Source organism: Suhomyces tanzawaensis (assembly GCF_001661415.1).
Source record: "Suhomyces tanzawaensis NRRL Y-17324 unplaced genomic scaffold CANTAscaffold_2, whole genome shotgun sequence".
NCBI classification, from domain to species: Eukaryota; Fungi; Ascomycota; class Pichiomycetes; order Serinales; family Debaryomycetaceae; genus Suhomyces; species Suhomyces tanzawaensis.
This window is the reverse complement of record NW_017963637.1, coordinates 1,582,877-1,610,383: the sequence shown is the minus strand read 5'-3', so window position 1 is coordinate 1,610,383 and position 27,507 is coordinate 1,582,877. Positions and strand designations below refer to the sequence as shown.

General features: G+C 42.4%; 17 protein-coding genes across 17 annotated transcripts; 7 read left to right on the top strand and 10 right to left on the bottom strand.

Annotated features, from left to right (window-relative positions):
- Window positions 1-369: 369 nt before the first annotated feature.
- Window positions 370-1,642, bottom strand: CANTADRAFT_25398 (uncharacterized protein). The gene has a single exon (XM_020207412.1). The coding sequence runs from the start codon at window positions 1,517-1,519 to the stop codon at window positions 410-412; it is 1,110 nt and encodes a 369-aa protein (XP_020066296.1). The 5' UTR covers window positions 1,520-1,642; the 3' UTR covers window positions 370-409.
- A 251-nt stretch (window positions 1,643-1,893) lies between these two features.
- On the bottom strand, window positions 1,894-2,934 carry IPP1 (inorganic diphosphatase). The gene has a single exon (XM_020207411.1). It carries the CDS (start codon window positions 2,836-2,838, stop codon window positions 1,975-1,977), a length of 864 nt encoding a protein of 287 aa, XP_020066295.1. The 5' UTR covers window positions 2,839-2,934; the 3' UTR covers window positions 1,894-1,974.
- Window positions 2,935-2,969: 35 nt separating this feature from the next.
- SPO11 (Spo11p) lies at window positions 2,970-4,226 on the bottom strand (the record flags this gene model as incomplete). The annotated part of the gene is made up of 3 exons (XM_020211976.1): window positions 3,997-4,226; window positions 3,041-3,953; window positions 2,970-2,996 (listed from the first exon to the last, which is right to left on the bottom strand). The coding sequence occupies exons 1-3, from the start codon at window positions 4,080-4,082 to the stop codon at window positions 2,970-2,972; spliced, it is 1,026 nt and encodes a 341-aa protein (XP_020066294.1). The 5' UTR covers window positions 4,083-4,226.
- Window positions 4,227-4,769: 543 nt separating this feature from the next.
- On the top strand, window positions 4,770-5,770 carry CANTADRAFT_25396 (uncharacterized protein). Its single transcript, XM_020207410.1, has one exon. The coding sequence runs from the start codon at window positions 4,897-4,899 to the stop codon at window positions 5,656-5,658; it is 762 nt and encodes a 253-aa protein (XP_020066293.1). The 5' UTR covers window positions 4,770-4,896; the 3' UTR covers window positions 5,659-5,770.
- Window positions 5,771-5,870: 100 nt separating this feature from the next.
- On the bottom strand, window positions 5,871-8,940 carry PHM7 (Phm7p). The gene has a single exon (XM_020207409.1). It carries the CDS (start codon window positions 8,727-8,729, stop codon window positions 6,006-6,008), a length of 2,724 nt encoding a protein of 907 aa, XP_020066292.1. The 5' UTR covers window positions 8,730-8,940; the 3' UTR covers window positions 5,871-6,005.
- A 1,394-nt stretch (window positions 8,941-10,334) lies between these two features.
- CANTADRAFT_5135 (uncharacterized protein) lies at window positions 10,335-11,061 on the bottom strand (the record flags this gene model as incomplete). Its single annotated transcript, XM_020209931.1, has 2 exons — window positions 10,335-10,811; window positions 11,014-11,061. The coding sequence occupies 2 exons, from the start codon at window positions 11,059-11,061 to the stop codon at window positions 10,335-10,337; spliced, it is 525 nt and encodes a 174-aa protein (XP_020066291.1).
- A 420-nt stretch (window positions 11,062-11,481) lies between these two features.
- On the bottom strand, window positions 11,482-12,830 carry CANTADRAFT_5134 (ribosome biosynthesis protein; the record flags this gene model as incomplete). The annotated part of the gene is made up of 2 exons (XM_020209929.1): window positions 11,482-12,747; window positions 12,813-12,830. 2 exons carry the CDS (start codon window positions 12,828-12,830, stop codon window positions 11,482-11,484), a joined length of 1,284 nt encoding a protein of 427 aa, XP_020066290.1.
- Window positions 12,831-13,208: 378 nt separating this feature from the next.
- VMA5 (H(+)-transporting V1 sector ATPase subunit C) lies at window positions 13,209-14,324 on the top strand (the record flags this gene model as incomplete). Its single annotated transcript, XM_020209417.1, has 1 exon — window positions 13,209-14,324. One exon carries the CDS (start codon window positions 13,209-13,211, stop codon window positions 14,322-14,324), a length of 1,116 nt encoding a protein of 371 aa, XP_020066289.1.
- Window positions 14,325-14,805: 481 nt separating this feature from the next.
- CANTADRAFT_25394 (uncharacterized protein) lies at window positions 14,806-15,773 on the top strand. The gene has a single exon (XM_020207408.1). The coding sequence runs from the start codon at window positions 14,832-14,834 to the stop codon at window positions 15,630-15,632; it is 801 nt and encodes a 266-aa protein (XP_020066288.1). The 5' UTR covers window positions 14,806-14,831; the 3' UTR covers window positions 15,633-15,773.
- A 443-nt stretch (window positions 15,774-16,216) lies between these two features.
- CANTADRAFT_35824 (uncharacterized protein) lies at window positions 16,217-16,744 on the top strand (the record flags this gene model as incomplete). The annotated part of the gene is made up of 1 exon (XM_020208654.2): window positions 16,217-16,744. A coding segment is annotated over one exon (528 nt), but the record flags the coding sequence as incomplete, so codon positions are not given.
- Window positions 16,745-16,827: 83 nt separating this feature from the next.
- CANTADRAFT_94302 (putative asparagine synthase) lies at window positions 16,828-18,878 on the bottom strand (the record flags this gene model as incomplete). Its single annotated transcript, XM_020211975.1, has 2 exons — window positions 16,828-18,757; window positions 18,859-18,878. The coding sequence occupies 2 exons, from the start codon at window positions 18,876-18,878 to the stop codon at window positions 16,828-16,830; spliced, it is 1,950 nt and encodes a 649-aa protein (XP_020066286.1).
- Window positions 18,879-19,019: 141 nt separating this feature from the next.
- On the top strand, window positions 19,020-20,339 carry CANTADRAFT_25392 (uncharacterized protein). Its single transcript, XM_020207407.1, has one exon. It carries the CDS (start codon window positions 19,457-19,459, stop codon window positions 20,255-20,257), a length of 801 nt encoding a protein of 266 aa, XP_020066285.1. The 5' UTR covers window positions 19,020-19,456; the 3' UTR covers window positions 20,258-20,339.
- A 146-nt stretch (window positions 20,340-20,485) lies between these two features.
- On the bottom strand, window positions 20,486-21,644 carry CANTADRAFT_25391 (uncharacterized protein). The gene has a single exon (XM_020207406.1). It carries the CDS (start codon window positions 21,532-21,534, stop codon window positions 20,668-20,670), a length of 867 nt encoding a protein of 288 aa, XP_020066284.1. The 5' UTR covers window positions 21,535-21,644; the 3' UTR covers window positions 20,486-20,667.
- Window positions 21,645-23,009: 1,365 nt separating this feature from the next.
- CANTADRAFT_20699 (uncharacterized protein) lies at window positions 23,010-24,023 on the top strand (the record flags this gene model as incomplete). The annotated part of the gene is made up of 1 exon (XM_020206608.1): window positions 23,010-24,023. One exon carries the CDS (start codon window positions 23,010-23,012, stop codon window positions 24,021-24,023), a length of 1,014 nt encoding a protein of 337 aa, XP_020066283.1.
- Window positions 24,024-24,069: 46 nt separating this feature from the next.
- TIM22 (translocation channel protein) lies at window positions 24,070-24,618 on the bottom strand (the record flags this gene model as incomplete). Its single annotated transcript, XM_020209920.1, has 1 exon — window positions 24,070-24,618. One exon carries the CDS (start codon window positions 24,616-24,618, stop codon window positions 24,070-24,072), a length of 549 nt encoding a protein of 182 aa, XP_020066282.1.
- Window positions 24,619-25,536: 918 nt separating this feature from the next.
- On the top strand, window positions 25,537-26,148 carry UCF1 (Ucf1p; the record flags this gene model as incomplete). Its single annotated transcript, XM_020206607.1, has 1 exon — window positions 25,537-26,148. The coding sequence occupies one exon, from the start codon at window positions 25,537-25,539 to the stop codon at window positions 26,146-26,148; it is 612 nt and encodes a 203-aa protein (XP_020066281.1).
- A 123-nt stretch (window positions 26,149-26,271) lies between these two features.
- EAF3 (Eaf3p) lies at window positions 26,272-27,306 on the bottom strand (the record flags this gene model as incomplete). Its single annotated transcript, XM_020209918.1, has 1 exon — window positions 26,272-27,306. One exon carries the CDS (start codon window positions 27,304-27,306, stop codon window positions 26,272-26,274), a length of 1,035 nt encoding a protein of 344 aa, XP_020066280.1.
- Window positions 27,307-27,507: the final 201 nt, after the last annotated feature.

Below are 27,507 nucleotides of genomic sequence, written 5' to 3'. Positions count from 1 at the left end.
ACCCCCAAGCTGTCGATCTATACTGGGCAATCCTGTTTTTATGTACTCATTACAGTTCAAGATCTTCGTCAAGCTATTCCGAGTAAGTGTCGGCTCAATATCGAGTTTGAGCTTTTGCACATAGTCTTCAACCTCTCTCTTCGATCTTCCAAGAGCCTTGGCTAGGGTAATCAAATTGTTCTTGTGATCATAGCAAAGCAAATCAACAACTGTCTTTCCGTACGCTTGAATCAATGCTGCTAAGGATGGAAATGCATCAGCTGCCAAATGTTCCCCGGGTGAAATTTGTTTGAACTCATCCATAAGAGATTTAAATTCGCGTAGACGATCTTCCTATCAACAGGAAAAACTGAGGTATCCAAAAAATAGTACAAAGTTGAATTATCTAACTAAACAATTAAATAGGTGTTTATGTAAAGTGTTGTCTTGCCTTGGAAATGAAGAAATCTCTTGATTTGTATTTAACTACAAGGTTAGGTAACGCAAAACCAAAGGCTGTTCCAACACCCCCGTTTCTCGAAATGGGAACCAAAAGCATTGGTGCAGACGTGTTGTCATAGGACTTAAGCTTAACTTGCACGCCAAATATCTCTTGATCGATGGTTTTATCAAACACGCTCTTCTGATAGTACACGATATCCACAAGAGACCTAAGACTTCCAGACAAAACATCACCAATGACCAAAACTTCATTATATCCTTTTAGTCTCAAGTACTCGTCAGCAATGAGATACCCATTCGCATCAAGGACCTGTTTGTAATTCTTCAAGAACAGTGAGTTTGGAGTGGTACTATGAACAGGAATCACTAGGTCGAATTCCCTCGTTTCCTTGTCATCAAGTGTAATTACAGTTTTATTAGCACTTGAGTCAATTTTAGCCACTTTTGCGTTATTAATGACCTCCACTCCATAACTCTTAAGCTTGTTAGTGGCATCAACTCTAATCGACTGCTTTACTGCTGATAATGGATTGCTCGAACCTGTATAAAGAGTGATTCTCTTGTCATCGTATTCAGATCCTAGTTCACCAGCAATCTCCACACCAGTTGCACCTCCACCAATAACTGCAATACTGTCCGCCTTCTTGATTGAGGCGATCAACTCTCTGACACCCTGTACTGTATATTTCTCATCGTTGATGTCATCAAGCTTGAGCCCAGGTTGATGATATTTTGTTCCGGTGGCAATGATTAGATTATCGTACTGGAATTTCTGACCATCTGCCAAAGAAACGATTTTTTTCTCGAGATCAACAGTATCCACTGAACCCTTGATAAAAACCGCATCTGACTTTGAAGCAGAGGAGAGATTACGTATAGTTGCTTCAATATCAGTTAGAGTTTTATCAATTAGTTCGGGTTCAATTAGTAACCTTGGTGCAGCAATATTGAAATAGCCGAATTGTGATGGGGAAATGATCTTCAAATTCACTTTCGCCCCATGCTTCTTCAGAAGGATGCTTTTGGCAGCGTACATAGCAGAGTATGATCCCCCAACAATAATAACTTCTTTGGTCATTGTATCTTAGAGTGGTGATGTATGTGGGTAATCTTACAAGTACATTGGGTGCAATAGTACCTTTTATACCTTTTGACCTTACGGGAATTCTTCCGCTTAGGGTCTTCGCTGTGGTGTCAAAACTAAGCAAAAATAAAATCGCGATTTGTAAGACGCAGTTAAACGGAGATGCCATTTATAAGCTGCAAAATGAATTACTAGAATAAGAACGAAGTACTTGTGGCTTAGTTTGATGAGTGTAGTTAATAATGGTTTACTAATTTGATGCCCCCAATCATCTCATTATCTGCCCTCCACCCCAGCGTACTAAAAGTATGCTTCGCCCATTCGGCAATTGGACTTCGTGCAGACTACAGGAAACAACAAATGAACATAAAAACTAATACATTGCTAAAGTACGTACTTCAATTTTCATGTGGCTATAAAAGCTAGGTGAAGATTTGAGCCTCAAGTATCTAGTGAGCACCAGAGATGAAGAACCATTTGTCAACAGACTTATCAATTGGAGCAGCTGGAGCTGGAGCAGCAGCTGGGATCTCTTGGGCGGCAGCTTCAGCGAAAGTTGGGGTGCTTGACAAAGTAGTGTTGGTCAAGTCGATGTCCTTAGAATCAACAGATTCACCCTTGATCAACTTGTCCCAAGCTTCAGCGCATTCGCTAACGATTTCTTCGGCATACTTCTTGTTCTTACATTCACCAGAGAAAGCGAATTGGTTTTCTGGCTTACCATCAGGGATCTTGTAAATTCTGAACCATTCGTTGGTGGCTCTCAACAAACCTGGTAAGTGGGTCTCCACATCTTCAATGTCGTTCAACTTAGAGGCCAATGGATCATTAACGTCAATAACAATAATCTTCCAGTCAGTTTCACCTTCATCCAAGAGAGCCATGACACCTAAAACCTTGACTTGCTTGACTTCACCGACAGTAGCAACCTTTTCACCAATTTCACAGACATCCAATGGATCGTTGTCACCCTTGGCCTTGGTTTCTGGGTGAGTTTGGTTTGGGTCTTCCCAAGTTTGAGGGAAGGCACCGTAGTTGTGGATGTAACCGTGGTGAGGGAAACAGTTTCTGACAAATCTCAACTTACCCTTCTTGGTGTCTTGAATGATTGGGTTCAATTTCTGTTCTTTAGAAATTTCCAACTTAGCGTTGGTCCATCTAGGAACCTCAACAATCATGTTCAAGATAGTCTTTTCTTCATTGGCGTACAAAGGAATATCATGGAATGGGGAAACTGGCTTACCATCCTTTTCGATGTAAACCTTGTAGTCTAAAGTGTTGGCTGCACCAACTTGACGAGTAGTGTAAGACATTGTAGCTAATATAGATTAATTCGTAGAAAGAATTCGAATTCGTTTGAGCCACCTCTTGGAAAAAAGGTACACGCGAATGCTTGTTGGACAATTTCGGGTAACCCTTGGCTAATTAATCACGTTTTCTTGCCTCAACTGGCACGTGCATGAGAACCTTTCTGAAAATATAGGTATTTATGGAATGGGACAGATTGTTCAATACGTTCATCTCAGCTCGTTTTAGCAATATCAAGCCTCTTGTAAGCTCTCTATGCCACTTCTTATTTTCTGTTCTTGAAATGTACTCAATTTTTGTTAATTCTTTCAAGAAATTTAAAAGAATTTGTATTTCACGATCTGTGACATCAAACCAACCATTCGAGAAATCAAGTAGGAATGCTCCTTCAAGACTAATTTGACAGACTTGTGCATACTGATTACAAATCCTTAACCCATATACATCAGAATCTACAAAACCTAAAATTCTGCTGGCATTATTGGCAATTGAGGACAAGAAACTTCTGGTTAGGGTATCTGGAAATCCTTTTCCTGTAAGGACAATTACATTGGGATTTATGTATCCCTGTAACTTGTACATGCTTTTTAGGTAATTGCAAAAGCTCTTGAAGACAGCCTCTTTCTCTAGAACTATGATTGTTTGTTTAGTTTCCAGTTCAATTGGGTCACTCGAAAAAGGGATGAGTATCGGATCATTACAGTAAGATAGGCCCAATTCTTTACATTCCCCATACATTAAACCCTTCTGAGACGGGAATATTCTAAGATCTCTTTGGAGAGACAAAGAAAGTGAACTTCCAATCAGTTGCAAATATAGTTTACATGTCCGCTGACTTTGAAAGACATCCACACCTTGGTAAAAGACGTCTCTTACGGTTGTATGCTTACTTTTTTCGCAGGTCAATTGAATTAGCATGAGCTTGAGACATTTTATAATTGATAAGAAGCGAGCTGTATCGTTCGAAGTAAGTCCAAATTGCCATATGAGTGTAGTGGAATCGAGGTTATCAAATGAGCGTTTACGGGATGGAACATTCAAAGCTAATACCATATCATTGTCCTCAAGTATGCGCTCTTTAAGCTTCACCCAAATGCTGAGAAGAAGCTCCTCAGGATCACTATACTTTAATTAGTATGGATTCAAGATGCTTGGTCACATACAGCTTATCTGGCACAAATCGTATCTGTGGAAAGGTTGAATTCGGTGAATTTGAGAGTGCCCGCAAAGTTAAAGTATGCTTAACCATAATGAATGGACAGCAATGTATACAACATTGACCTTATTTGCTGCAAATGTATGTAATTTCATTGAGACCCAAAGTGCAATTGGTTTGCAACTTTGAGGCGCACAAACAACTGCTTGTTATCGGCGTTTATTTTGCTAGTTTACGAATACTGTGATATCTATGTTCCACGAGTACAAGCACTCCTCGAAGTCCACCATGTTGGAGGAAACCGAGCCATTGGAATTTAGTTCACGCCGCACCACCAATTTTGTGATACTGATGCGTGATGCAAGTAGAATCAATCTGGGGATTTGTTCGTAAAGCTAAAATAGAAGGTAGGCGTTGAACCCTAATCAATCTCGGGTAGGATAACAAGGCGTTAAGCTACGATAACTTTACGGTGGTGTAATCATCAATTTTGTACAGAGCCCTACGAAGCAAAGCATGCTGGTTATGCTTAGCGGGACTTTACGGACTTCACGGACTTCACGGACTTCGCTACTATTCCGCGCTCTACCTGAGAAATTGGAATGACATCCTTAGCCTCGTTCTGTAAGTGTAATACATTTCCCGCATAAAATCCATAGCCTCGTGTGCACGCGTGTCGGGGTCATTTCTTAGTAGTTTCCAATTCATAGGTCACGTTTTCACCTCGATAGATCCCCTTAATAGCAGAACTTTTTTCTGGAAATTTGTTGCGTACTACTCGATCATCTAGAACTAGGTAGATCACATACGAAAACCTACCTGGATTGATACCCAACGCTGTCAATCCAACATTATTTATACAACTACTGGTATTAATCCATACTATTGATCGAATCTTCTTGTTCTCATGGCCCCCTTAAAAGTATTGGAGAAATCAGTTCCTCCTTTGACAGTGGACTTGAAGCGAAGATTGTGGAGCACTAACGGAGTTCTCATCAGTGGATCTGCAAAATGGGCTTTCTTCGCTATACTTATTGTGTTGATTATTGTTGTTATCTTAGGTACTTTAAGGGTTAACAAAAGAAGATCCAAGTTCGGGGCACAACCACTTTATGGTACTCGCTGGATGACTCCTCCTCTGTATCGCCAATCACAGACACAGTACAACCAACCAAACAGAAGAGACCCCGAATTGCCAAGTGCTTACGTTCCCACATATACTGCCACTGCTAACGAGACAGATATGGGCTACTACGATGCACATGGCGAATTTCATCCTAATCCGAATGCGAAGTCGGCCACTGTCATTCCTCCGCCAGAAGCCCATCATAGACAAAACAGTACTACTAGCAATGGTGTACCTATCAACAACAACTTTACTGGTGGTACAGTGACTGATGAAGTAGGTCATGATCGTCATGACGATGATGGATTTGACGATATGTTCAGACCCCCAACAACTGCTCCTCCAACAACTACAACACCTACTTATAATTTCATGCTTCGTCCTCAAGGAGAAGCAACTGAGAATGTTTCACAAGAAGAATACGACCGTCCAGATGGACCTCCACCAGCACGGGAGGGATCCTCGTCACAATCAGAAAGCTTGCCAAGCTTTACTGAGGGAAAGAGTCCTCCAAAAGTATCGGAAAAGTCTCAGCTCAATTAATCGCTTATGGTTAGATCGACTGGTATTACTTTTACAATCCATTCTCCAATCAAACAAATTATAATTCTAATTCTTAAGACATCTTCAACTTAATGAACTTACTTTTATTTCTTCAGGGCACTTCTATTACAACACCTTAGTTCAGTAATCTACAATCAAATAAACGAGAACTGTACAGTACAATGCTGTTTACCACTAGTAGACTTAAAATACGAAGTAACCATTTATTAATTACAAAAATAAACTGAAACAATTAATTATTAAGAGGGGCTCATCAAAAGGAAGGGAGTAAAACACATGAAGAATACAATAAAGAATCAAAACCGAGTCACAATACTGCGAGACTTTCAAATTTTCAAAGCTTCTTCGTACGATGGTGGAGGACCAGTGTAGGTAATTGATCCCTTCTCATCAAATCCGGCATTTTCGTCAGAAACATCAACACCATTTTCAAGAGCCTTGTTCTTCTCAATTTCAGATAATCCCAAATCATCTCTTGCAACCCAAATATGTGGCTCATCATCAGTAACCGCTGGGTCTTCGTAAGCAGTCTTAATGAAATCAGGATTGTACTCAATGTAATTGTAGTAGGCAGCTGGCATAACGCTACGAAGTAAGTCGAAAGTCTCGGAACTTGGATTGAAGAATCTAGTCAACCAAGAGATCGACTTACCTGGAGTAGCAGCCACTCCCTTGATGGCACCACCAACTTGCTTCTCAAGATTTGAGCCATTGCTAGCACTTTGCTTGTCTGAGACGTCTGAACCAAGGACCTTGTTTTCACCATTGGTGGTGGTTGTTTCAGACCCTGCACGAGTCTTTTCCAGAGCATGCAAATCAGCGTTAGGTGGCAATACTTGGTCTCTGTGACTACCTGTCAAACCTAATTGGTTTCCTCCTTGCCAGTAGTTTTCACCTTCTACCTTGATTTCCTTCAAACCTTGGTCTTGCTGAGGATAAGTAAAAGTTGAATCACCAGCAGCATATTTGATTGCTGAAATAGGAACAGCATCAAATAATGGTAAGAATCTCAACTTGAAGTAAATATGAGCGGCAGCGGTGACCACGATAGATGCACCTTCCAAGCCAACAGCAACCCAGTTCTTTTGGAAAACGAACAAAGCAACCAAGCAAACTTCAGCTAAGTACAAACCAACAAATAATTGAAATAAGGATCTTGGGTAGTTTCTTCCACGGGCATCATTCTTGTTAGGTTGCATGACATAGACCAAAGTGTAAAGGTATGCAATGTAAATAAGGACAAATGCGATGAACGAAAATCCAAGGATCAAAGGAGCAATAATCGAATACACCAAAGCAATAACTGTCAACAATTGGTATGCTGGATAAATAACGGACCAAGCAGGTTGACCCAAGGTAGTGTATCTGTTCCATTTAGCTCTTGGAGTAGAATCCAAAATCTTACCCAAGAATTGGGCCAAGATCAAAGCCACCATTTGGAGTAATAAACCTGAACTGATTGTTAAACCCTGCAAACAAAAGTATGAGATGTAGAAATTGGAAGATGCTGGGATCTTTTGAGCTAATAATGTCAAAGCTGAAGTTGGGTCGCTGATAATAGTGGTAACAGCGGATGCAGCAGCAGATGTAACGGTCACAACAATGAAAACATTCACAATTTGGAAAGCGTAAAACCACGATTGACAGTATGCCTCGACTTGCTGGACTGTAATACAACCACACACCTTACCCATCTTCTTGATAAATGGAGGAACCAAAGACATTAAAATAGCCAAGGCAATAGTAGGTAACAAACCAGTGATAACACCCATAATAGGCTTTGGCATGTTGTTGATAAATCTCAAAAAGTGAACCTTATCAGTAAGATTGTTAATATTAGAAATAGCACCAACAACTGCAACAGGGACACACCAGAAAATAATCATGAGGGTCAAAATAGTGCTTGCAATGACCTTCTTGACTCTTCTCTTGTTTGGAGTTAAAGCCAAGTTTTCCCAGATCACATCATCAGGGCTAATACCGTTGAATCTCTTGGCACCTTTGAATTCAGGGTTGTAAGGAATGGCCTGGTAAGCCTTTTGTAATTCCAATTGAGTTGGGAATTCAATAAAAACAGATGGGACCTGAGTGTTGGAACCGTGTTCCAACTGTTGCTTCTTGATTTTTTTGTTCAATTCTCCCAATCTTTCAACACCATAGTCCAATGTATCAACCTTCTTACCGATCAAAAACTTTAATCTGTGAGTAGGTCTCTTTTTACCATCCTTCAAATACTTGTTCAAGTCGTCAGCAGGCTCAGGAACTGGCTTGTTTTTCTTGACAGCCTTGTTTCTCAACTTAACGGCCTTAGTAACAACCTTATTCAATGCACCTTCATACTTTGCAGCCAACTTTTTACGTTCCTTGACATCCTCCTCTAACTTTTCATAGTCTCTAGCGTACCAAACATTGGTTGCAGTTGGGAAGTTTTCTCTCAAGTTAGCTTCTTCCAAAAGACTGTCTGGAATTTCAGTCAACAAAAGAGTTCTGGAAGATAACAAGGAGTCATACAATGGGGTAGTTTGTAAAACGTGTCTAAAGGTGGTGTAGTAAACCAATTCTCTGTAAATCAAAAAGATAACTGCACCAAAGAAAATCCAAGAAAGGAAGATGTGAGCCAAAACTCTCCATTTGTTGCTGATATTTGAAATGGAAATTCTGTCAAGACCTTGGGTCTTTGACGAATTGGTAGCATTGATTGGGAACAAGATTGGCCAGGTAATGAAACAACCTAAGAGGGCAACTGCAGCAAATTCGAACAAGTAACGGGCGAAGAAGTAGCCATCAGCACCTGTTTGTTGAATCAAGAAGGATTCTGATTTACCCAACAAACTGTGGATCCAGCTGAAAGCACCACGTGGAGATGCTTCTGGTTTGAGATCCTTTGGAAGGGTAGAGACCTGGGAACGAGGCTCATAAACTCTGACTTGCTTCTTTCTTAATATAACAAAAATACCAAGGAATACCGCAAAGATGGCCAAGTTAGGGATTAACGTGGACAACAATTGCGAAACAGAACTGTTTGATGTCTGTTCCGTTGAGGACGCCATTTCTGAGGGAAGGGTGGTTGCTTATCAATTGGCTCTTCGCAAGTTAGAAATGAGGGATGACCAAAAAATATTAACTGTAGAGATCGTTTGGTTGATTTACACAATTAACTCGATTTCGCCGTTATGGTGCTTTTTTCGATATCAATCCAACTCAAACAATTAACGTAAAAGTTCCACTCACCAGGATTTCTGCCTTATATATGTAATGTTTATTTTGTTTCACCTGAAATTTGTAGAGTTGCTTTTCGAGCGTGGCTGAATCACTCTCGTCTCACCAGCATGGGCACGCCGCACGTCGATAATGACGTACCCAGAAGTGTGGTCACGAACCCGGGATGATGTAGGGACTCACGCAGTTGAAACGGGCGCGCGAACCGGCAAACTGCATGGAGGCGCTCTTAGGCCCTATGCTGTGTGCCGCTGCGCCCTGCGCCCAGGTTATCACACAGGGCCGTTTATCCTGTAAGTATCTGAGTGAAACCAAACTACGAGGGGAGAAGAAAAAATAAGAAAAAAAGACCCAGTCGTGACTACTCAAAACAACTAGATTTGTTTACACTGACTGCGCACGGTCCAACGCATATCGCTGCTAAGAACAATAATGCATGCAGAGGGCAAGCAGACAATTGCCGGCGATGGACTTATATAAGACTAGCTCTCCACGTCGTCAGCCTCCTCGCAACAGTCTGTTCAGTTGCAGGGACGACTCTAGCTTCATGGCTTATCCTTCATGCCAGCAACCTGTCGTATGTACAGGTTTGATGAGTAGTTGCGGTGAATGTTCGACACATCAGGGGAGTGTACAAAAGGGAAGGGCTACAAATTTTTTTTTTTTAAAGGGTGGTCCACCCGACCGTCAACTAGTATTAGCGTGGAGTTGCCAATCTTCACAGGATGCTGGGTAGCCTTGTCACCCCGATTTAGGTATAAGCTTTCTCCAAATAATTCTTTAGATCTGGGTCACGGGAGCAAGGCTGAAAATAAATGGTGACCAGCACTCTTCTATTCAGCCCCAACCATCAGGTCGAAAAGCGTAGGAAAGAGGTTGCACTGGTGGTTCTGAGATGTTTGTAATCCTTGCACTGCTCTGATGGTTCGTGGCTCGACCCTTTTGTTTATGCAACTCTGGAAATCTTTGTTGTCACGACCCCAACTGTTAGGACGGGCCACGCACCGAGGTCCGTTCCGTGCATGTGGAATTTCTGCATCGCAGAAGCACCAAATGGAACAGGATTTTAAAAAATTAAGCGAGTTAGAGAAGAATGAAACCCACAGATCCTTATTCGTTAAGAGAATGAGCGATGGACACTGGATGCTCGAAATGTACTAGAGTCGTTAAAGTCAATTGAAATGTAGAGATGTGAAAACGGTACTTGCTGTTTACTGAATAGATACTGGAGGCAATGGATAAGCTCTCTTGCATATCCAAAGTTAAAAGAATCACATAGGATAATTTGCAACTCATTCAGCGATGGTTGCTAAATCGACTTATCTCAGAACTCCAACCCTACGAATTCTACATATTACTCTCACTTTATCATATATTCACTGAAAAGTCAAAAGGCGTTGGTACTCAACGAGTATCACTAGACAATCTCTCTGAGTTTAGATTTCAACAGCGCTAGAAACACCTTCGGCAATTTCGTCAATCTCGTGAGAAAGCTTTCCTCCAACACCAACGTACTTCTCAGAGAAAGGCTTAATCAAGGAGCTGTAAATAAGCTCGGCACCACCGAAAGCTGGAACACCGATGTAAATCAAGAAAAAGGTCTTGAATAAAAAGTAAAATGGGATCCAGTACAAGATGGCCTTGGACCAGAATTCAGCCACGTTCAAGAAGGCAAAAACAACCCAGTAGGCCAATAACTTAGAGTCGTCGCTCTTGCTAGGAGTGTTCAAGGCGATTAACGAATAGTAACCTGGAATGACGAAACCAGCAATGTTGGACAAAAGCTGACCAATTCCTCCAATGTTAAGGAAAACTAAGACCAAATACACACCGGAGAATGCCAAAACAGCATAAGATCTTGGTAAGCCGGTTTGACTGTTGAATTGGTTTAAAAGACCATGGTTCGAAGTAGCCTAGATGTTAGTATTTACCTTGGTCGGAGTCAAAACTGTTTTCAACATAATTCTGCTAGGTGACAACCAGAAGTTGGCACATTTGATGAGCTTGAAGTCCGTCGTTGCCAATCTTTACTTTCTCGTATCAGACCAGCGTATCGCTTCGGCTGCCACAGTTTTCAAGAACAGTATTTTGCATTAAGTTTTGTTTAATACATACTTTGTCGATGTGAGACAAGAAATTTTTGGCTTGGTCTGGAAATGACATTGTAATTGATGTTTCGGTATACTTTAGTAAGTCGTCTATACTGAATTGAAAAGTCTCGTGTGAATTTGAACCGCTCCCCAGGGGCGTGAAATTCGACAAAAGTTGCTGGGTGTGCAGCACCCAATCTCACTACCCCTTCAAAAAAGGCAGTGCGTAACCATGAACACTTGAAAGTAGTAGTTGCAAAATATGTCAGGATATCAGGAAGACTAATGACACTGCTATGATGGATTCCTATCTGTTTTCTAATCTGTGATAGCAAGTTTGATTGACTTTTACTTCATTTTGGCAATTTTTTTAGTGGAACCTTCTAAAAAGTTTAAAACTTACTCTGTAGTGTAATACAATGTTCTCAATGATAGGCTACTACCCATCTATATTGGATATAATAATTCATTAATAAAGCTATCATATACACATCTACTTTTTCTTGCTCTTAGCACTACCTTCAAAACCAGCTCTCTTTTTAGCGGCTTTGTTGATAGTTCCAGTGAACTTCTTCAAACGTGGTTGCTTCTTACCTTTCTTGCCCTTGTTATCTCTTCTAGCCTTCAAGTTTTCTTCTCTCCTCTTGGCTCTAGCAGCAACAGTGTCCTTGACTATTTGTTTTCTTTCCTTCCACTCAATTTCACTCTTGAGTTTTTGCTTTTCCTTTCTTTTGATAGCTTTGCGCAACAACTTTTCATCATCCTTCAACTTCACACCTTCTGCTTGAGACATGACTCTTTGCCACTTTTCCTTCTCTTCAAATGCTTTCTTTTCTTCTGGTGACATTTGCTCTAACTTACGCTTCTTCTGCTCGAGCTTCAACAAATGAGCCTTAAGATCATTATTGGCTGGACCCTTTTGCTTCGATTTCTCAACAGTTGATCTTAACTTAGAAAGATCAGATGTCACTCTAGATCCATCATTGAACACAATGTTCCCGAATAGCACTCCTTGTGATTTTTCTTCATCCTCTGAATCATCCGAATCCGAATCTTCATCTTCGATTTCTTCATGCTTTCTCTTAAGCTTTTCAGCTTTTTTTAATTCCTCTTTCCTTTTTCTTTCAGCTAAAATTTGCTCTCTTGATTTTGGAGCACCAGGAAGTTTAGTACCTGGCGCTTTTCTGGTCTCCTTAAAGACTTTGATCTTAGCAGCCAATTTTTCTCTCAACTTAGCCAAGTTTTCATCTTTCTTTTTCTTTTCCTCAGGTGTCATGACCTTTCCCTTTTTAGGTTCGACCTTCTTCTCCTCTTTGACTGATTCAACTTCATTTCCGTCATCATCAAACACTAACAGTGCACTATTATTTATCAAATCTGTATCACTTTCAGCTTCATCTTCTGACTGCAGTATTTTGCTTGCTACTTCAACTCCGTCATTTTGGTCGCTTTCTTCATCATTGCTGCTTGTGGAATCTTGTACAGGCTTTGAAAAGTTCACTTTGGATGGCAAGACTACCTTCTTAGCAGTCGCTGCTTTATTGACCATAACGTCTTTAGCAGATGCATGGGAGTTGGTATAATCGTCAGCTTCAGCTATGGAGCTTGGGTCCAACTTGGCTCTCTTATTTTGCTGTGTTTCTTTCTTTGACTTCTTCTTTTGCTGCCATTGATCTTGTGTGGCATTATCATAATAGTACTTTGCTGGGATTAAAGATAATAAACCATCGAAAGCAGATGAGTGGGTCTTGAGACGTTCCTAGATTAGTTAGTACTTATTCAAATTCTCTGCATGGTCCTAGTTCTAGTTTAAGAAATACATACCTCCAAAGTGTTACTCATGACTGGGATAGTTGTGAGAAATAGGCTTGAAAGAACTAAATGAATTAATGGTTTTGTAGATGGATCTAATACTATTTTTTTTTGGCCATCGCAGTCCTATTTTTTTGTATGCAGCCAGGTCAAATTAATGGATTCTTGTCTACAGTGGTGCCAAGTGAGATGATTCTAGGCCAAAGTTCCAAAGTTCCATACGAAGTAGCAATGTAGTACTTTCCACTATTCAATTGAATCCTTTGGTATATTATCAATGTACTAGGGGTATGTGTAAATTATGGACTGCTTATCTAACATTACAATACTGAAATTTACGCTGCGCGTGGATTCAAATTGAACATTACGATAACCGTAGCCGCCAGATACACCCCAATCAATCTTAAGATGGTATCTGTCGCAAATTATTTGGTAACCTCCTTACCTCAAACTGCTTCTGCTCAAGACTGGATTGAGAAGACCTTGAATGGCGGAAAGTCCCCTGTGAATAAGATTAATTTCCCAGAATTCCAAAGTGGCACCTTGGATTCATTAGTTCAAGAAAGTGAAGAATTGGCAAAGATAGATGGTCAATTGCAAGGCTCTGTGAGTAAGGTTGTTGATATTCTTTCGAGTGTTACTGAAAATGCATCTAATACTCGGATTGTGGGCTCCAAAAGTGCTACCGCCTACTTGGAATCTTTCCAATGGAATACTACGAAGTATCGCTTAGATAAACCTATCAAAGATCTCGTCAGCTTGATTTCAAACGAGGCATTCACTTTGGATAACGATGTCAGGTCAGCCTACCAAAGTTATCAAACTGCTAAATCCAACTTTCAGGCAGCAGACCGTAAAAAGAATGGTGACTTGTCGATCAAGTCATTACATGAGATTGTTCGTCCAGAGCAGTTCGTTTTAGACTCTGAACATTTGACCACGGTTTTGATAGCTGTTCCTAAGACTTTAATTGGTGATTTTGAGAAGACTTACGAAACTTTGACTCAATTCGTCATCCCACGTTCTGCTGAAGTCATTGCTACCGATGCCGAATACTCCCTTTACACCGTTACCTTGTTCAAGAAGTATCAACAGGAATTTAATACTGCTGCCAGAGAACACAAATGGCATCCCAGAACCGACTTTGTCTACTCCGAAGAAACCTTGAACAATTTGAGAAAGGAATTTGATTTGACTAAGGCTACTGAATCAAAATCTAAGAACGATCTCATTCGTTTGGCCAAGACCGCATACTCTGACATCTTTGCTGCTTGGTTTCACATCAAGGCCATCCGTATTTACGTTGAATCAGTGTTGAGATATGGGTTACCGCCACACTTTGATTACTTCCTTATCAAATTTCCCGATGCTAGAACTATTCCAAAGGCCAGAAAGGACTTGATTGAAAAGTTCGGATATTTGGGAGGTGACGGCTTCTCCAATCAAAGCAGTTTGCATGAATACGCATCATTGGTTGATCCCGATTACGAACCTTTTGTCTTATACGAGGTTGACCTCGTTTGAGAGCGATCTATATACTTTATTTCTATATTTAGTTCTAGAAGCATTATAATGCCGTTTACTCCGCAATCATCACTTTGCCTCCTCATAGCAGGTTTAGGTATGATGACTTAGTTGTATGGAAATATCGTATATTCGATAATTGATGAAGTAAGAGATATATTATGCCGCTTTCCGATATTGATAGCGTGAGGTTGATGCTTGATGTAGCTTGGTATCAAGTATGTTTCTCGAGTTGTTAGTATACTGGAGAAAGCCAATGCGATGTTATCATTGATAATAATTTAGGAATTATCAAACGATTTCCAAAGAAGAGGGTGTTCCTTGTTCAACAGATAGCGGCAATTACCCTGATTGCTGAAATAGTCTATGTATGACCTAGTATTCCGTATTTTGCACCAAAAGGCCGAATCACGTGATCAGGACATCACCCACTCAGTATCACCCATGAGGGCAAAATGTTGCTTTTAGAAATCCCACATCAAATCCTCCACTTTGTAATTCAACAGCATGGGCTATCCATCTCCTTTGAAAGTTATCAGTCGAAAATTAACCAATGATATTGTGATTGCGTCATGTGCTTTCTCCAGATTTGACAAGCTAAATTTTGGAGGTAGAATGGCACTCATCAATCATCTGGGCCAAATTATTGTGTGGTCTGCTTTGCCTTATGGACCAGAAGTTGAAAAGAGTTTGGAGTTGTTAACAGGAACCACTGGTAAGTACAACATCACTCACTTGATTATCCCTGACAAAGAGCACACGATGGCAGCCAAGTCATTCAAGGATGTGTATCCTGAATTGAAGGTCATTGCTATGGAAGGTGTCGAGGTCCCTGGCTTGACTATTGATTATAGGGTAACCTCAAAATTAGGAAACAAGACCATTGACCTGAAGATCTTGAAGGAGGAGCTTGGTATTACGGACAAGGTCTTCTTGGACCTGTTTGAGTTTGTCTACTTGCCACACCACGGAAATAAGGAATTGGTGATGTTTGACACCAAGTCCAAGATTCTTTTTGAAGCAGACTTGCTTTTCAACCTTGGCGTGAAGGAGCCATTAGAACAATATTCCCCTTCTACCGGATTCTCTGAAGGTTACAATCCTCATTCCGGTTGGTCCTTCCTTACCAGATACATGCAACCTTACAGTAAGGTGGGGAACATTTTGACTAACAAGATTACTACTCCACAGAGTAAGCCAGGTTTGGAAGCCATTCAAAAATGGGACTTCTCAAAGATCGTGATGTGTCATGGAAATATCATCGAAAAGGACGCAAAGAAAGCTTTTGCCAACGTTTTCAAAGTTTAAGCTAACTCTCAGTTGAGATTTTTTAAAATTTTTCGTATTCATTTCCTTCTTAGCTTATGATGTTTTAGCTTAGGAACAGGAAGATTTCAATTACACAGCGATGTAAGTCGATGCGAATTCCTCACTAAATAATGCAGCTGCTAATCATTAAGTATTCTATTTTTGCACTGTGGTGGTTACAATGCTGTAAAAACCAAAGATCGATTTTGCAATCGATCTCTGTTAGCAACCGGTACTCATAACTATCCATCTCGTAGGAACAAGTAGTTTTAGGGCGCGGCCACATGTGCACCATGCATTCCTTCCCGCGGATATGCTCAACCCCACAAAAGCTTACTTGAGTTGTTACTAATCATATGATCTCACCGAGGATTTCAATTGCAAATCCATACCAATCTCCATTCTACAGATAAGCCCGTTTCATCCTTTTATGTCAAACTATGAGTGCAACTGGACAGACATTGCAGTACAACGGTACTAACACTTTGGACGAAGTTGTCGAGTCAAAGAGCATACCTGTTCGTGATGAAGTTCTCGAAACCTTGAAAAAACATCCATCTTTTACCTACTACGACAAGCTCGATAAACTTGACATTGCCATCAGCTCTTCTATCAAACCCAACTTAACAGGATATACATTGGTAGGAGAGGACAAAATCAACTATAGATCACCTACGTACTACTATGATCTGAAATCAAAGGAAAGCGAGGAACACCATAGTCCTCAATACTCCATCACATTCTTCCATTTGGGCTCGAAGCTTTCCGGGCATGAGGGTATTGTACACGGTGGCTTAATTGCCACATTATTAGATGAACTTACATGTGGCGTGGCGTTTTTGAATTTTGAATCCAAGAGAGGAGTTACTGCTAATTTGAACGTCAACTACCGTCAGCCCGTAGTTGTGAACTCATATGTTTTAGTGAAATGTGAAATCATTAAGAAGGAGGGTAGAAAATGTTGGGTAAAGGGTAGTGTCTTTAAAATTGAAACTGGGGAGGGCGAGGTTGGAGGCCCCGAAATTGTGGAATCTCGTGCTAATTTATTGACAGAGGCCGAAGTTCTAGTGATAGAGCCTAAATGGGTTGAGAAGTTGACCAAGAATAGTTGATTCTCAACATACCTTACATGGACGTCCGTCTACTTATTTATTAGATTAGATTGATTACATTTTAATATACACTTTATGAATATCTATAAGTTGTCTGTGCCCTTTGCCTTACTTTGTCCAATTTCTAGCTTAGCACTTTTAGCGCCAAATTGGATGGCCCTCTTGAGCTCTGATTTGACCCACTCTAACCCAAGATACCCTGCCAATTCACGTAACAAGTATTTACGGGTAGCTTTCAATACAGTTTTCGAGCCCTTTTTCTTAGTTGTTATAGTCTCAAATCCAAAGTGAAGTTTTGAGTTGGGTTCAATTTCGTTAATAACATAACTTATGAGCTCCTCATCCAAGTAAGGATATCTCAATTCTTTTCCCCAGCAGCCAATGACTCTATCATCACGTCCCAAGTTTCTTTTGTGGATTATTGCAATATCGTTTATCAATTCTTTACTCAACTCATTGTAGCGTAACTCTATGTCCTCTCGCGACGATGTCTCGGTAATGTTGTTGGTGAATATAGATTCATGTCTGGAGTACCCTGCAAACAATTCGTCAGCTCCCAAACCACTAAATAAAACTTTGGCCGCAGACTTATATTCCGGGGTGATTTGAAGGAGTTGAGACTCTTTCAAGATAAACTCTTCGTATGACATAGTACAAGTATCAGGTTTTTCTAGCAATTTTGTAGATTGTGGCAATGTGGAAGAGGCAAAATAAAATGCAATAGCAATGGATAAATCCATTTCAGTATTGGAAGGATACATCAAATCACGCACTCTATGCTTATGGGTCAACCATTGCTCATAGCTGATGTCGATTTCCACTAGCCTTAACTTCAAGTACTCACCATTATATTTTGCTGCCAAGTTATACCATGATTTTTTGCCCAACATACGATCTGGCGATGCGCTTGCTCTCTGATTGGTACGCGGGTTGTCAAAACCTACCGTTAGCAAATCAATATTGACTAATTTCGAAGGTTTTCTCTCAATTATATTCTCGCAGATCAAAGCAGCTAGCACGGTACAATCGAGTCCTCCCGAGAATAATACTGCGAGTGCTGAATCTTCCTCGGTGAGAGGGTGTATAAGCTGCTGCCGCACTAAAGTTTTCGACTTGATGATTTTATACAATCCCTCTAGAGACTTATCAATAGACGCCTCGGGATTATAAACCAAAGGCTTATAATTTAATGAAGGCAACGAGTATTTCTCGTGCAAGTCCGCATAACTATGATGAATTATAGAATGCTTACTCATGTCATATATGCTTATTTCATTTTTGCATTCCATGAATGATTGGCTCTCCATTTCAGCGGTGGAGGTGACGAGCAATTCTTGGTGCAGATGACGAAACAATAATGATCTTTTACCAACAGAATCCCTTCCAAAGTAAACCAAATTCGATCTCAAATCTACCAAGACAAATGCGAATTCTCCTTGTAGTTGGCAAAAGGTATTTAGTATGGCATCTGGGGTGCTGTCAGAGTGCTTCAATAAGTTCATTATGTAAGTGGTATCATTCGAATCTTGACACTCCTCATTATAAAGCTCCCCATTGAATTGTAAGATTTTGTCTTCGAGTTGAAGAGGTTGTGGTTGAAATGGCTGTCTGAGAGATAAAACGGATGAGAACATCTGAAAGTTGAATGATTGATGTTGAAACTGGCGGTACCCGAGGAAATTTGGACCCCTGCAAGCAATTTTATAAATCAAGTCTTCCAAATTGAATTCGGATGAACATTCAGCCTTTTCTTCTTCGTCCCCTTCCACTATTTCTTTAATCTGATCTTCAATCAACCGGGTTTCTTGTGAAATTTGATCTTTAGTCAACTTCACATTATTTCTGATCTTGGCCAACTTTGTATTGAGACCACGTAGCACATCTAAATTAGCAATCTTTTTCTTATCTGCCTCATTCAATGGCTTTACTTTTGAGTTGTAGTCAGTCGAGATGAATTGATCTATTTCTTCTGGATCTCTTGCATCCCACAGTTCAATTTGGACCTCTTCGAAGCTTCCTTTGGTTAGAAATGGAATACACTTGGGACACTCTAGCCTATTTCGTGTGGCCCTGAGCAAGATTCCACACATCTCGAACGGTGTATAAGCCTCTACTTGTTCTGGAGAGATGCCATCGTGATTCCAGATCAGTGCACGTGACCGAGAAACACTTTTGTGCAGGAAACCATTTCCAACACAACGAAAATGTGGTTGCAAAAGGAGTCACCAGCCTTAGCAGTTCAGAGGAGTACACGAACGTCTTAAGCCATTGCCGATTTTCAGTGTCGTTCATTTATATGTATCTACGTGGCGGAAAGGGCGCCGTCTAGAGTTAGATAAATGCACTTAGATGGTGCCGTCTGCAGTTAAAAATGCACTTTGATGCTCTTGGCAAGTTGATAGTATCTCACCCAAAAACAGCAGGATACATCCCCAAAAACCACACTCTGTGTGCGTAAAAGATGTACCATAAAACACAGGCGGTTATGCTCGTGTTATCTGCGTCAATTAAAGTACCAAATTTCATGTACGGCAGTACCAGGTAGTGCACATACCGAATGACTCGACCTACACCCACCCCACATAATGAGTAAGGTACCCCTCATGATCGGCGACATCCCGTTGCAAGTGTTCCATCCTGGAATATACACCCCGTTGCAAGTGTTCCATCCTGGAATATACACCTCATCCTGTTGTTAATTAATGTACTAAAATGGGCTACCCATCACCTTTGAAAATTGCCAGTAGAAAATTGGCAGACAACATCGTTACTGCATCATGTCCATTTTCCATCCTTAACAAGCTCAACGCTGGTGGAAGAATGTCCCTCATCAGCCATCAGGGGCAAGTTATAGTGTATTCTGCTATTCCTTATGGACCTGAAGTTGAAAAGAGTTTGGAGTTGTTAACAGGAACTACTGGTAACTTCAACATCACTCATTTGATCATTCCAAACAAGGAACACACTTTGGCAGCTAAGTCGTTCAAGGACGTGTACCCTGACTTGAAGGTGATTGCCCTGGAAGCTGTTGAGGTCCCTGGCTTGACTATCGATTATAAATTAACCCACAACTTGGGAAACAAGACTCTTGATCTGAAGATCTTGGAGGAAGAGCTTGGCATCACAGACAAAGTCTTCTTGGACCTGTTTGAGTTCGTTTACTTATGTCGCCACGGAAACAGGGAGTTGGTAATGTATGACAAGAAGTCGAAGACAATTTTCTTAGCTGATGTGGTCTTCAATACTGGAATCAACGAGCCTTTGGAACAATACTCCCCTGCCACCGGATTCCCCGAAGGTTACAATCCTCATACTTGGGCATCTCTTCTCATGAAATACATGCAGCCATACAGTATGATTGGAAATTACTTGGTTAACAGAATCGTCACTCCTAATTCTAGACCAGGTTTGGAAGCCATTCAAAAGTGGGATTACTCCAGGATCGTGATGTGCCATGGTAATGTGATCGAAAAAGACGCCAAAAAGTCCTTTGCCAACATCTTCAAACTTTAGTATTAATGCTATGCAGTCAAACCCATACTATCTTAAGTTGTAGCCACTGGATGTTCTGTTCATTGCAAGCCACTGTCGATGATTTCTCCATTTCGTAGTATTACTAATAAATACAAAGGGAGTGTCAGCTGACAATTATTACTACCACTGTGGTTAAGCCCAGTTTCGTTTTCGCGAGAAGTATTTATAAACTCGTCTAGCCCAAAGGTGGCTAACACACAGCCTTGTACAAAATTACCTACCTGACGAGTGATCTATTAAAGCTATTTTGGAAATATATTGTACCTAAAAACCTATCCAAACTATGATAAAATAAAAGTTAATACAAGAAGAAAATGAAAATTTCATGAACGCATGGGTATAAGATCTAGGGTGTATCAAATCTCTATCGGGCAACTGATTCAGTTAGTTCAGCCCACTGTAATCAAGCCCTTTCCTTTTTCTCTGACAAATTGAGCCAACGACTTGTCCTTGTACTTTTTGAAAAGTTCCTGGAAGTTACCGTATGGGACTCCTCCAATAAAGAGCCTTGGAATATTTTGGAGGGCATGGCTCTCGGCGAGTTTCTTTTCGGTTTTGTAGCGTAAATCTTCGTACAGTGACCCTTCGGAACTGAGTACCTCCTGGGTAAACTTAAGGTCGCTTTTGATGATCGCCTCGGAAGAGGACGCGGTTGTGGTGACAGGGATGGTTGTATCTTGGTGGGACTCGTAGCTCTTCAAGTAGTTTAATATCTTCTTGCAGTGGGGGTGTTTGTCCAAGCTGACGATCTTGGGCTCGGGGTGGATGTTGAGGTTTTTGATGATGATTTCGAGCTGCTGTTGATCGGAAGAGTCTGGGTCGTCGGAGATCAAGATTATGGGGCTCACCAGAAGGATCTCCTTCAAGTCGTGCTGAGACGCGAGGGTGTCTTTCTCCAGGTCTTCCGACTCCAAGGCCGCGATGTCCGAGTCCACGCTCTTGCCGTCTACGAAGAACTCGTTCAACTTCAAGGCGTGTTCATCGTTGGCATCGCCGTTGACGTTGATGATGGGGTTGGAAATATCGGCGGTGTGCTTGGAGCTGTGGTAGTTGCCAAGCTTCCTTCCCACGGAGGCTCCGCACCCCACGATAATGATGGTGACCACGGCCCAGATGACTAGGAAGATGACCCTGTTGTAGTTCTGTTCCTCCTTTTGGTCCAGTACATCGTCGTCCTCGGATTTCTCGATGTCGATGTAGAAGGATGCTTGTGGCGATCCTTTGAAGCTTGTTCTTCTCTGATGGGATTGTGACATCTCAAAAGACAGGGAACCAAGTAGGTGGGGCCACCCAGGGGTTTATATCAACCCCAGAAAATTACGAGGCACAGATAATTTATGTTAGGCTACATGCAGCGACCGGCTCTAGACTACAATAGTTGCAATAATTAGCGCTGGTGGCCTGCACCAACGCTGCAGCAATGCGGGTGCGAACATTTCCAGTGCCAATTCCGGTGAAGCGGCCTCCGGTGGGATCGCTGCAATAGCTGTGCATTATTTGATTGGTTGCTGCGTCCACCCCAAACAATCTTGAGGGGGGGGAACTAGCCCAGACGTTGGTCAAACCACTGAGAAACATGCTTCCCACCTGTAGGGGCGGGACCATCAGGGACACTGGCCCCTTACTGGCCAAAGCTATTCCCCGATTCAGCAAAACATCTCTTGCCCTACTGAGTTAGGGAAGTCTGGACTCAGTTCCAGACCCTTCCCCAATAATTGCCCTATGGGTAAATCTTCTCTGTATGCGGGTTCATGACGCACCTATGTGCTAGCGTGACTTGCACGCCTGGGAGTTCGCGGGGCAATTGCATGTGTCCGCGGGCTGTTGAGAGGTGTCAAGAGGAGGAGGCTTGCATGGTCGCTGAGTCGGTGCATCGGAAGTAAGGTTTTAGACGACAACAATCGATCACACGCGTTGGGCCGATGGGCGGGCCACTCGTAAACTGCGCCTATGGGCCGCTCGCCTTTTCACTTCCCAATCCTCACCGCTGCCACCACCTACTGCGATGTCCGGGGAAGCCTGCGTCATGCTGATTAATGGTATTTGCTGTCAAGGCCCCTGCAACGGCTCATTGCGTATTGTGCGCCCACCACCAGTGTCAAGGACAACGAGGTGGAGTCCACTGGCACAGGCGACTATTGATCCAGAATCCAGCCCTATTGTGTTGCATATGCTGTGGGGGAGAGGAGCCGTTGGCGGTGCCAGCTCGAGCCGCCAACAAATCTATCAATTTGACCCATGTCAGTGCTGACGCTTCCAAGACATTGTTACTGCTGGATCGGTGACCAAGATGCCGTGATAGGAAGCTGAGTCACTCAATGGGGAAACTGGCTCTCGTAATAACTGTCGGGACTTATTGGTGGACATCCGCTAAAATAATATCGCACTAAATCTACGATTTTCCTGCAAAACTCCTGACTATTCTAAAACCGCTTCCGCGGACCAAATTGCCCAGGAAAAGACACGACATTCGCCTCTGGGCCATTACTGGCGATCGTGCTGGCACCAGCTAGTATCTGAACTTTTCGGTAGCACGACTTCTGCGTCCACGCCCCACATTATTTGCTGTCCATTTGCTGTCCATTTGCAGTCCGTTTCCATCTCATCTCCACCCGTTCATGATTGTCCCCATGTTATTCCGTGCGCGCTGCCAGTAACTGCAAAACGAGCACCAAAAAAACAATCATTTGTTTGGATCGCAATATCGCAGAGGGTGGTATGCAATACTGAGATGAGCAAACGAGGAATTGGCGGGGGTGTACTGAGTGGTACCTCTGCTGGAACAGCCGTGGGAACCACTTCTATACACTTGGGCGATCCATTACCGTTGCCCTACAAAATCGCGTCCGTCGATGACGATGACACTGCCGTGGACACCATAGCAAGAAAGACAAACAGAATAGGCCTGGGCAGTCTGGACGACAAGCCTAAGTCCGATATCGAGTACCGTCCCGGTCCACGACGCACGCTAGAGCTCAGGAAGCCATTGGTCGAAGATCCAGTATCCGTTTCCCATCGAAGACATATCTCTGGAGATGTGGGTCTCGAACCGCGGGATGAATATGGTAGGGAGCATATAATCGTCAGAAAGGGCATACGAAGACCTCCATCCGAGAGCAAGCCACAGTTCAAGCTGGATCCGTACGAAAGTGTGCCCAAGAATGTGTTTCCCAGGAAGAAATACGATATTGTGGAGAAGGTCGATCATACCGAGACCGTTCCTCGCAGAATTCCCTCGGTAAGGAGATTCGGGTTCGATCAGGGTGTCAACAATGGTGAAATACAGTCAAACTACCTACCCTCCGCTTCGACACACCCAGGACACGAGGATACGACCCAAGAGTTGGACGATCCCCATGATATCACGATCTCCCAAATCGACGAGACAGCACAAGAGCTTATTAGCTCCATAGACAATGACCTCAATAAGCTCCATCTCTTGATTGTGAACAACCAGGATACCATCGACGATGTCAAGGCTCTTGAGTCGATCAAAACGCAGGTAGAAAAGACAATAGGGGCGACCGTGTCGAACTTGAGCAGAGACCGTCACGAAACCTCTACCAAGGTTCCCACCATCCTTGAAGAGTTGGATAGGCTACAGAAGCTCGACCGGAAGAATACTAAATACAGCATTCAGCTAGATTACCGTTATGCCATCGTGTTCGTGGCGGTATTGGTGTTCTTGGTTAGTTCATTTGTTGTCTCTGGATTGAACTATGAATACTGTTATTACTTCTGTTGATATGTACATTAGAATCTCTAAATTATTTGTAACTATATACATGACTTTAATCATCGTAATCATTCTTGGGAGGAGGAGCACTCTCACTGCTCAAGTATAAGTCGATAGCAGTCGAGAAAGCGGCGAAACCTGCACAGCCGAACATGGCAGCTTGGGGTCCAGCCTTAATCGATAAACCTGCACCTGTTATGCAGCCTGCACTGACACCGTTATATATATCATGCTTGGCTCTGAGACTCTCAATAGCACATTCCACTCCTGAATAGACCATACCGATGTAACCGAAGTTTTTGGCACTGGAATAGGATCTTTTACCCATGTCGGTAAACTGTAATTTCATTTGCTGCTTGAAGGGCAACTCACTGATATGGCCAACGGCAGCAGTGCCAACTGGCACGTCGTAGGCCATGGAGGCCATGAACAACCCGAAGAAACCACCAAGGGCGAAACCTGAAACTCCTGCCATCACCGTTTTACCAGGACATGATTGCATGACCTCTATCATCCGCTTTGCGCCCTCGTTGGCCTGTTCTTCTTGGGTCATCTCGCTGAGAGCCTTAGCAGGCGGCTGTGGGCCTGTGTAAACTCCTATCATGGTGCCAGGTCGTCTGTCTGTCGCAGTGGAAGTGGTGATCAAGCCTCATTGAGACAGTTCGGTTTTCAGCTTTTCCTCTGATTACGTAAGCCAGGCTTAACTGGGTCAGAGATGACTGGCGACGGTCAGACACGGTTGGCGGCGATTAAGCTATATAGAGCCCTCATCATCGTTCGGCTAAAACAATCTGGCTGGACATATGCGGAGTGCCACCAGCCTCTCAAGCGTCGGAACCAACTCACCTGATCGGGTTGTTCCACTCTGGGTTCGTCACGTAAAAATGTCAAAGTCCGGCAACCGGCCACTTCTACCGCCTCTGTGGGGCCAGAGCTCGTGTAGAGTGCTTGGAAAGTCCTGGTAGCCCTCGTAGAAGTCAGGAGATAGTTATTAATTGCGTCCAAAAGCATAGAGATACAGTTGCACCATCTGGCCACACCAGCATGAGTGGGTGGATGAATGCCGAAGAACGCAACCATCCATTGCAGGTGCTACTCCCCACTTCGCTCATGCCTGAACTGAGGACATTCTACGAACCCCACAGATGAGGATGTATTTGAGGGGGGTTTACCCCCTATGAGCATCAACAAGGGTGAGGAGAACAAGAAAACCAGGAGGGGTGATAAGGAGAGGACGGAGGGGAGCCGTAAATAGCGTGGGGCTGCGGGGCCTCATTAAATCGCCGATGAGCAACTATTGGCCAAAGCTACTGTAGGATCGGGGGAACAGAGGATAGCCCAATCACGTTACCATGAAATGTGGGGTGACTATGAAGTGTCGGGAAAGAGGGGCCCCTGGAAAGCCAAGGGTATATAAGGCACATTTGAAGTCTACTGCTGGAACTCACTACCGTGCAACTAGTAAGCCACACTAGCACATATTACAACCTCGTGAATCTATACTCTATAACTCGCTGTCATCATGACCAAAAAGAACAGAAAGATGTCCATTCCCTTGGATTTGGATAACTGCCAGACCTTGGAACATTTGCAGCCTATCCCCAAGTCTCGCTCATCGTCGATCACCTCCATTGAGACTAGTGATTCCGACGGGTCGGTGAAGATGAAAAAGATGCTCATCCCTCCACCAATCAGGGAGTTCGATGAGTTGACTAGCTTCGAGAGCTTCATCAGGGATGAAACCTGGGACAACGAGTTTGATTACTACCATGCCCATCTCTCGTACTATCCACCATTTATCATGAAGGAGTGCCACGATAACTTGGACAAAATCAAGCCAACCATGAACAAGAACTCCCGTAAGTTTAGAAGACAATTGCAGCACCACGTAAAAAACCACTTATTGAAGGATTTGGAAAGATGCTGTGGTTACGAATTGAACATGGAAAAGATTGACACTATTGAGACTCCAGACAAGATTGTCTGGAAGTTCAATGACACCTCTGACCATGGCTTTTCGAAGGAGGAGGAAGACCTCTACGATAGACATTGGAAATTAGAATTGGAAATTTCATGCAATAATGAAAATCCTCTAGTTGACGTCCACTATAAATCTCTTCCACTCATAGAGTAGTGTGACATGTTTGCTTTTTGTTTTGTTACGTTCTTATGTGTAATGTTTTTACGATGTTTTATGAATAAATGACTACCTTTTTTAACAGTGTAGAACTAAATTTCACTTCACTCCAATAACTCCTCAGGCCCTGGCCAAACTGTCGTATTGAGGACTGGCATTAACATATTGATTGACATACTCAGGGATGTTTTTCGTCAAAAACTTTAGTAACTCAGTCAACTCGTTGACAAGTACCGATATGCTAACCCCGTCCATGGTTGTCTGACTCAAAAGTCCCGGGAAAGATATCAATAGTCTCAATAGATGCTCTATTCCGTACACTTCGCTTTGTTTCTTCTCACTGGAAACTTGACCGTTTTTGATCAAATTTAAGTATTGCAAGTTCTCGTATTTGTATAGTAACATCAAACTCAACGACTTGTTGAAGTAGAGCTCAAGTCCCTGTATTATCTCGTCCAATATGTCCAACTGGTCCTTGGTAGCGAGTTTGGCCTTTCTGAACTCGTAGTAGTCGGTCAATATTTTCGAGATTGGATACTTGCTAGGCAAATCTATTATCTTCTTGTCTTTCGTTATGAACTCCCAATCATCCACTAGTATATACTTGAGTTGGTTATTAAATTCAAGCTGAATGTTTGGAGTTGGGTCTGATGATTTACCGCCCGTGAGCTTGGCCTTTTTGGAAGGTGGTCCCTTGTCAAGTTTGTCGAGAGAGTCCCGTTTTTTCCCGTCCAACGACGGAGTGGAAGGCTTTTTCCGTTTCCTTTTGGTGAGTTGCTCCAACTCTGTTTTTTTGTATCTATTATCTTCATTGTTTTCGAGCACCCTTTCCGTGGTGACCCACTCATCCCACTTGCTCTTCCAACCTTGATAGTGCAAGAAAAAGGAATCTTTATCCAGGAAGTCATCAACATTGAATTTGGGGTTGTCACCAAAGCTTTCGTGCTTTCCCTCTGCATTTATGATCCAGTCCTCGTTCGCCTTGTGCGTTTTGAGGACCTTGGCCTCGTATATCAATGGACCATGAAATGCCAATACTGTGGAATTGACCTCAAAAAATACACATGGCAGATTTTCCGTTATTTTTTCATCTTGAACACTTGATGATGGCAGTCTGGGAACTTCAGTTTCCGTGGAATTGGCTATAGTCGTCATCACAAATTTATATCACTCACAACTGTAGGCAACTGAAGTCAATTCTGGTTGTCATTTTGAAATTCTGTAGATTAAGCGTGCGAGAAAAAAAAACAACTGAGGAGGAGAGGAGAAAACTAGTAACCGAAAACTGCCTAGACAAGGTTCAACTGATAACGATAGAAGGTTGACAGGCTATAGCAGCGTACCTAAACAGCTGAC

What these genes read in the sequence shown, in the direction of transcription:
- CANTADRAFT_25398 (XM_020207412.1), bottom strand. Translation starts at nt 1,519, where the DNA reads ATGACCAAAGAAGTTATTATTGTTGGGGGATCATACTCTGCTATGTAC.
- IPP1 (XM_020207411.1), bottom strand. Translation starts at nt 2,838, where the DNA reads ATGTCTTACACTACTCGTCAAGTTGGTGCAGCCAACACTTTAGACTAC.
- CANTADRAFT_25396 (XM_020207410.1), top strand. Translation starts at nt 4,897, where the DNA reads ATGGCCCCCTTAAAAGTATTGGAGAAATCAGTTCCTCCTTTGACAGTG.
- PHM7 (XM_020207409.1), bottom strand. Translation starts at nt 8,729, where the DNA reads ATGGCGTCCTCAACGGAACAGACATCAAACAGTTCTGTTTCGCAATTG.
- CANTADRAFT_25394 (XM_020207408.1), top strand. Translation starts at nt 14,832, where the DNA reads ATGGGCTATCCATCTCCTTTGAAAGTTATCAGTCGAAAATTAACCAAT.
- CANTADRAFT_25392 (XM_020207407.1), top strand. Translation starts at nt 19,457, where the DNA reads ATGGGCTACCCATCACCTTTGAAAATTGCCAGTAGAAAATTGGCAGAC.
- CANTADRAFT_25391 (XM_020207406.1), bottom strand. Translation starts at nt 21,534, where the DNA reads ATGTCACAATCCCATCAGAGAAGAACAAGCTTCAAAGGATCGCCACAA.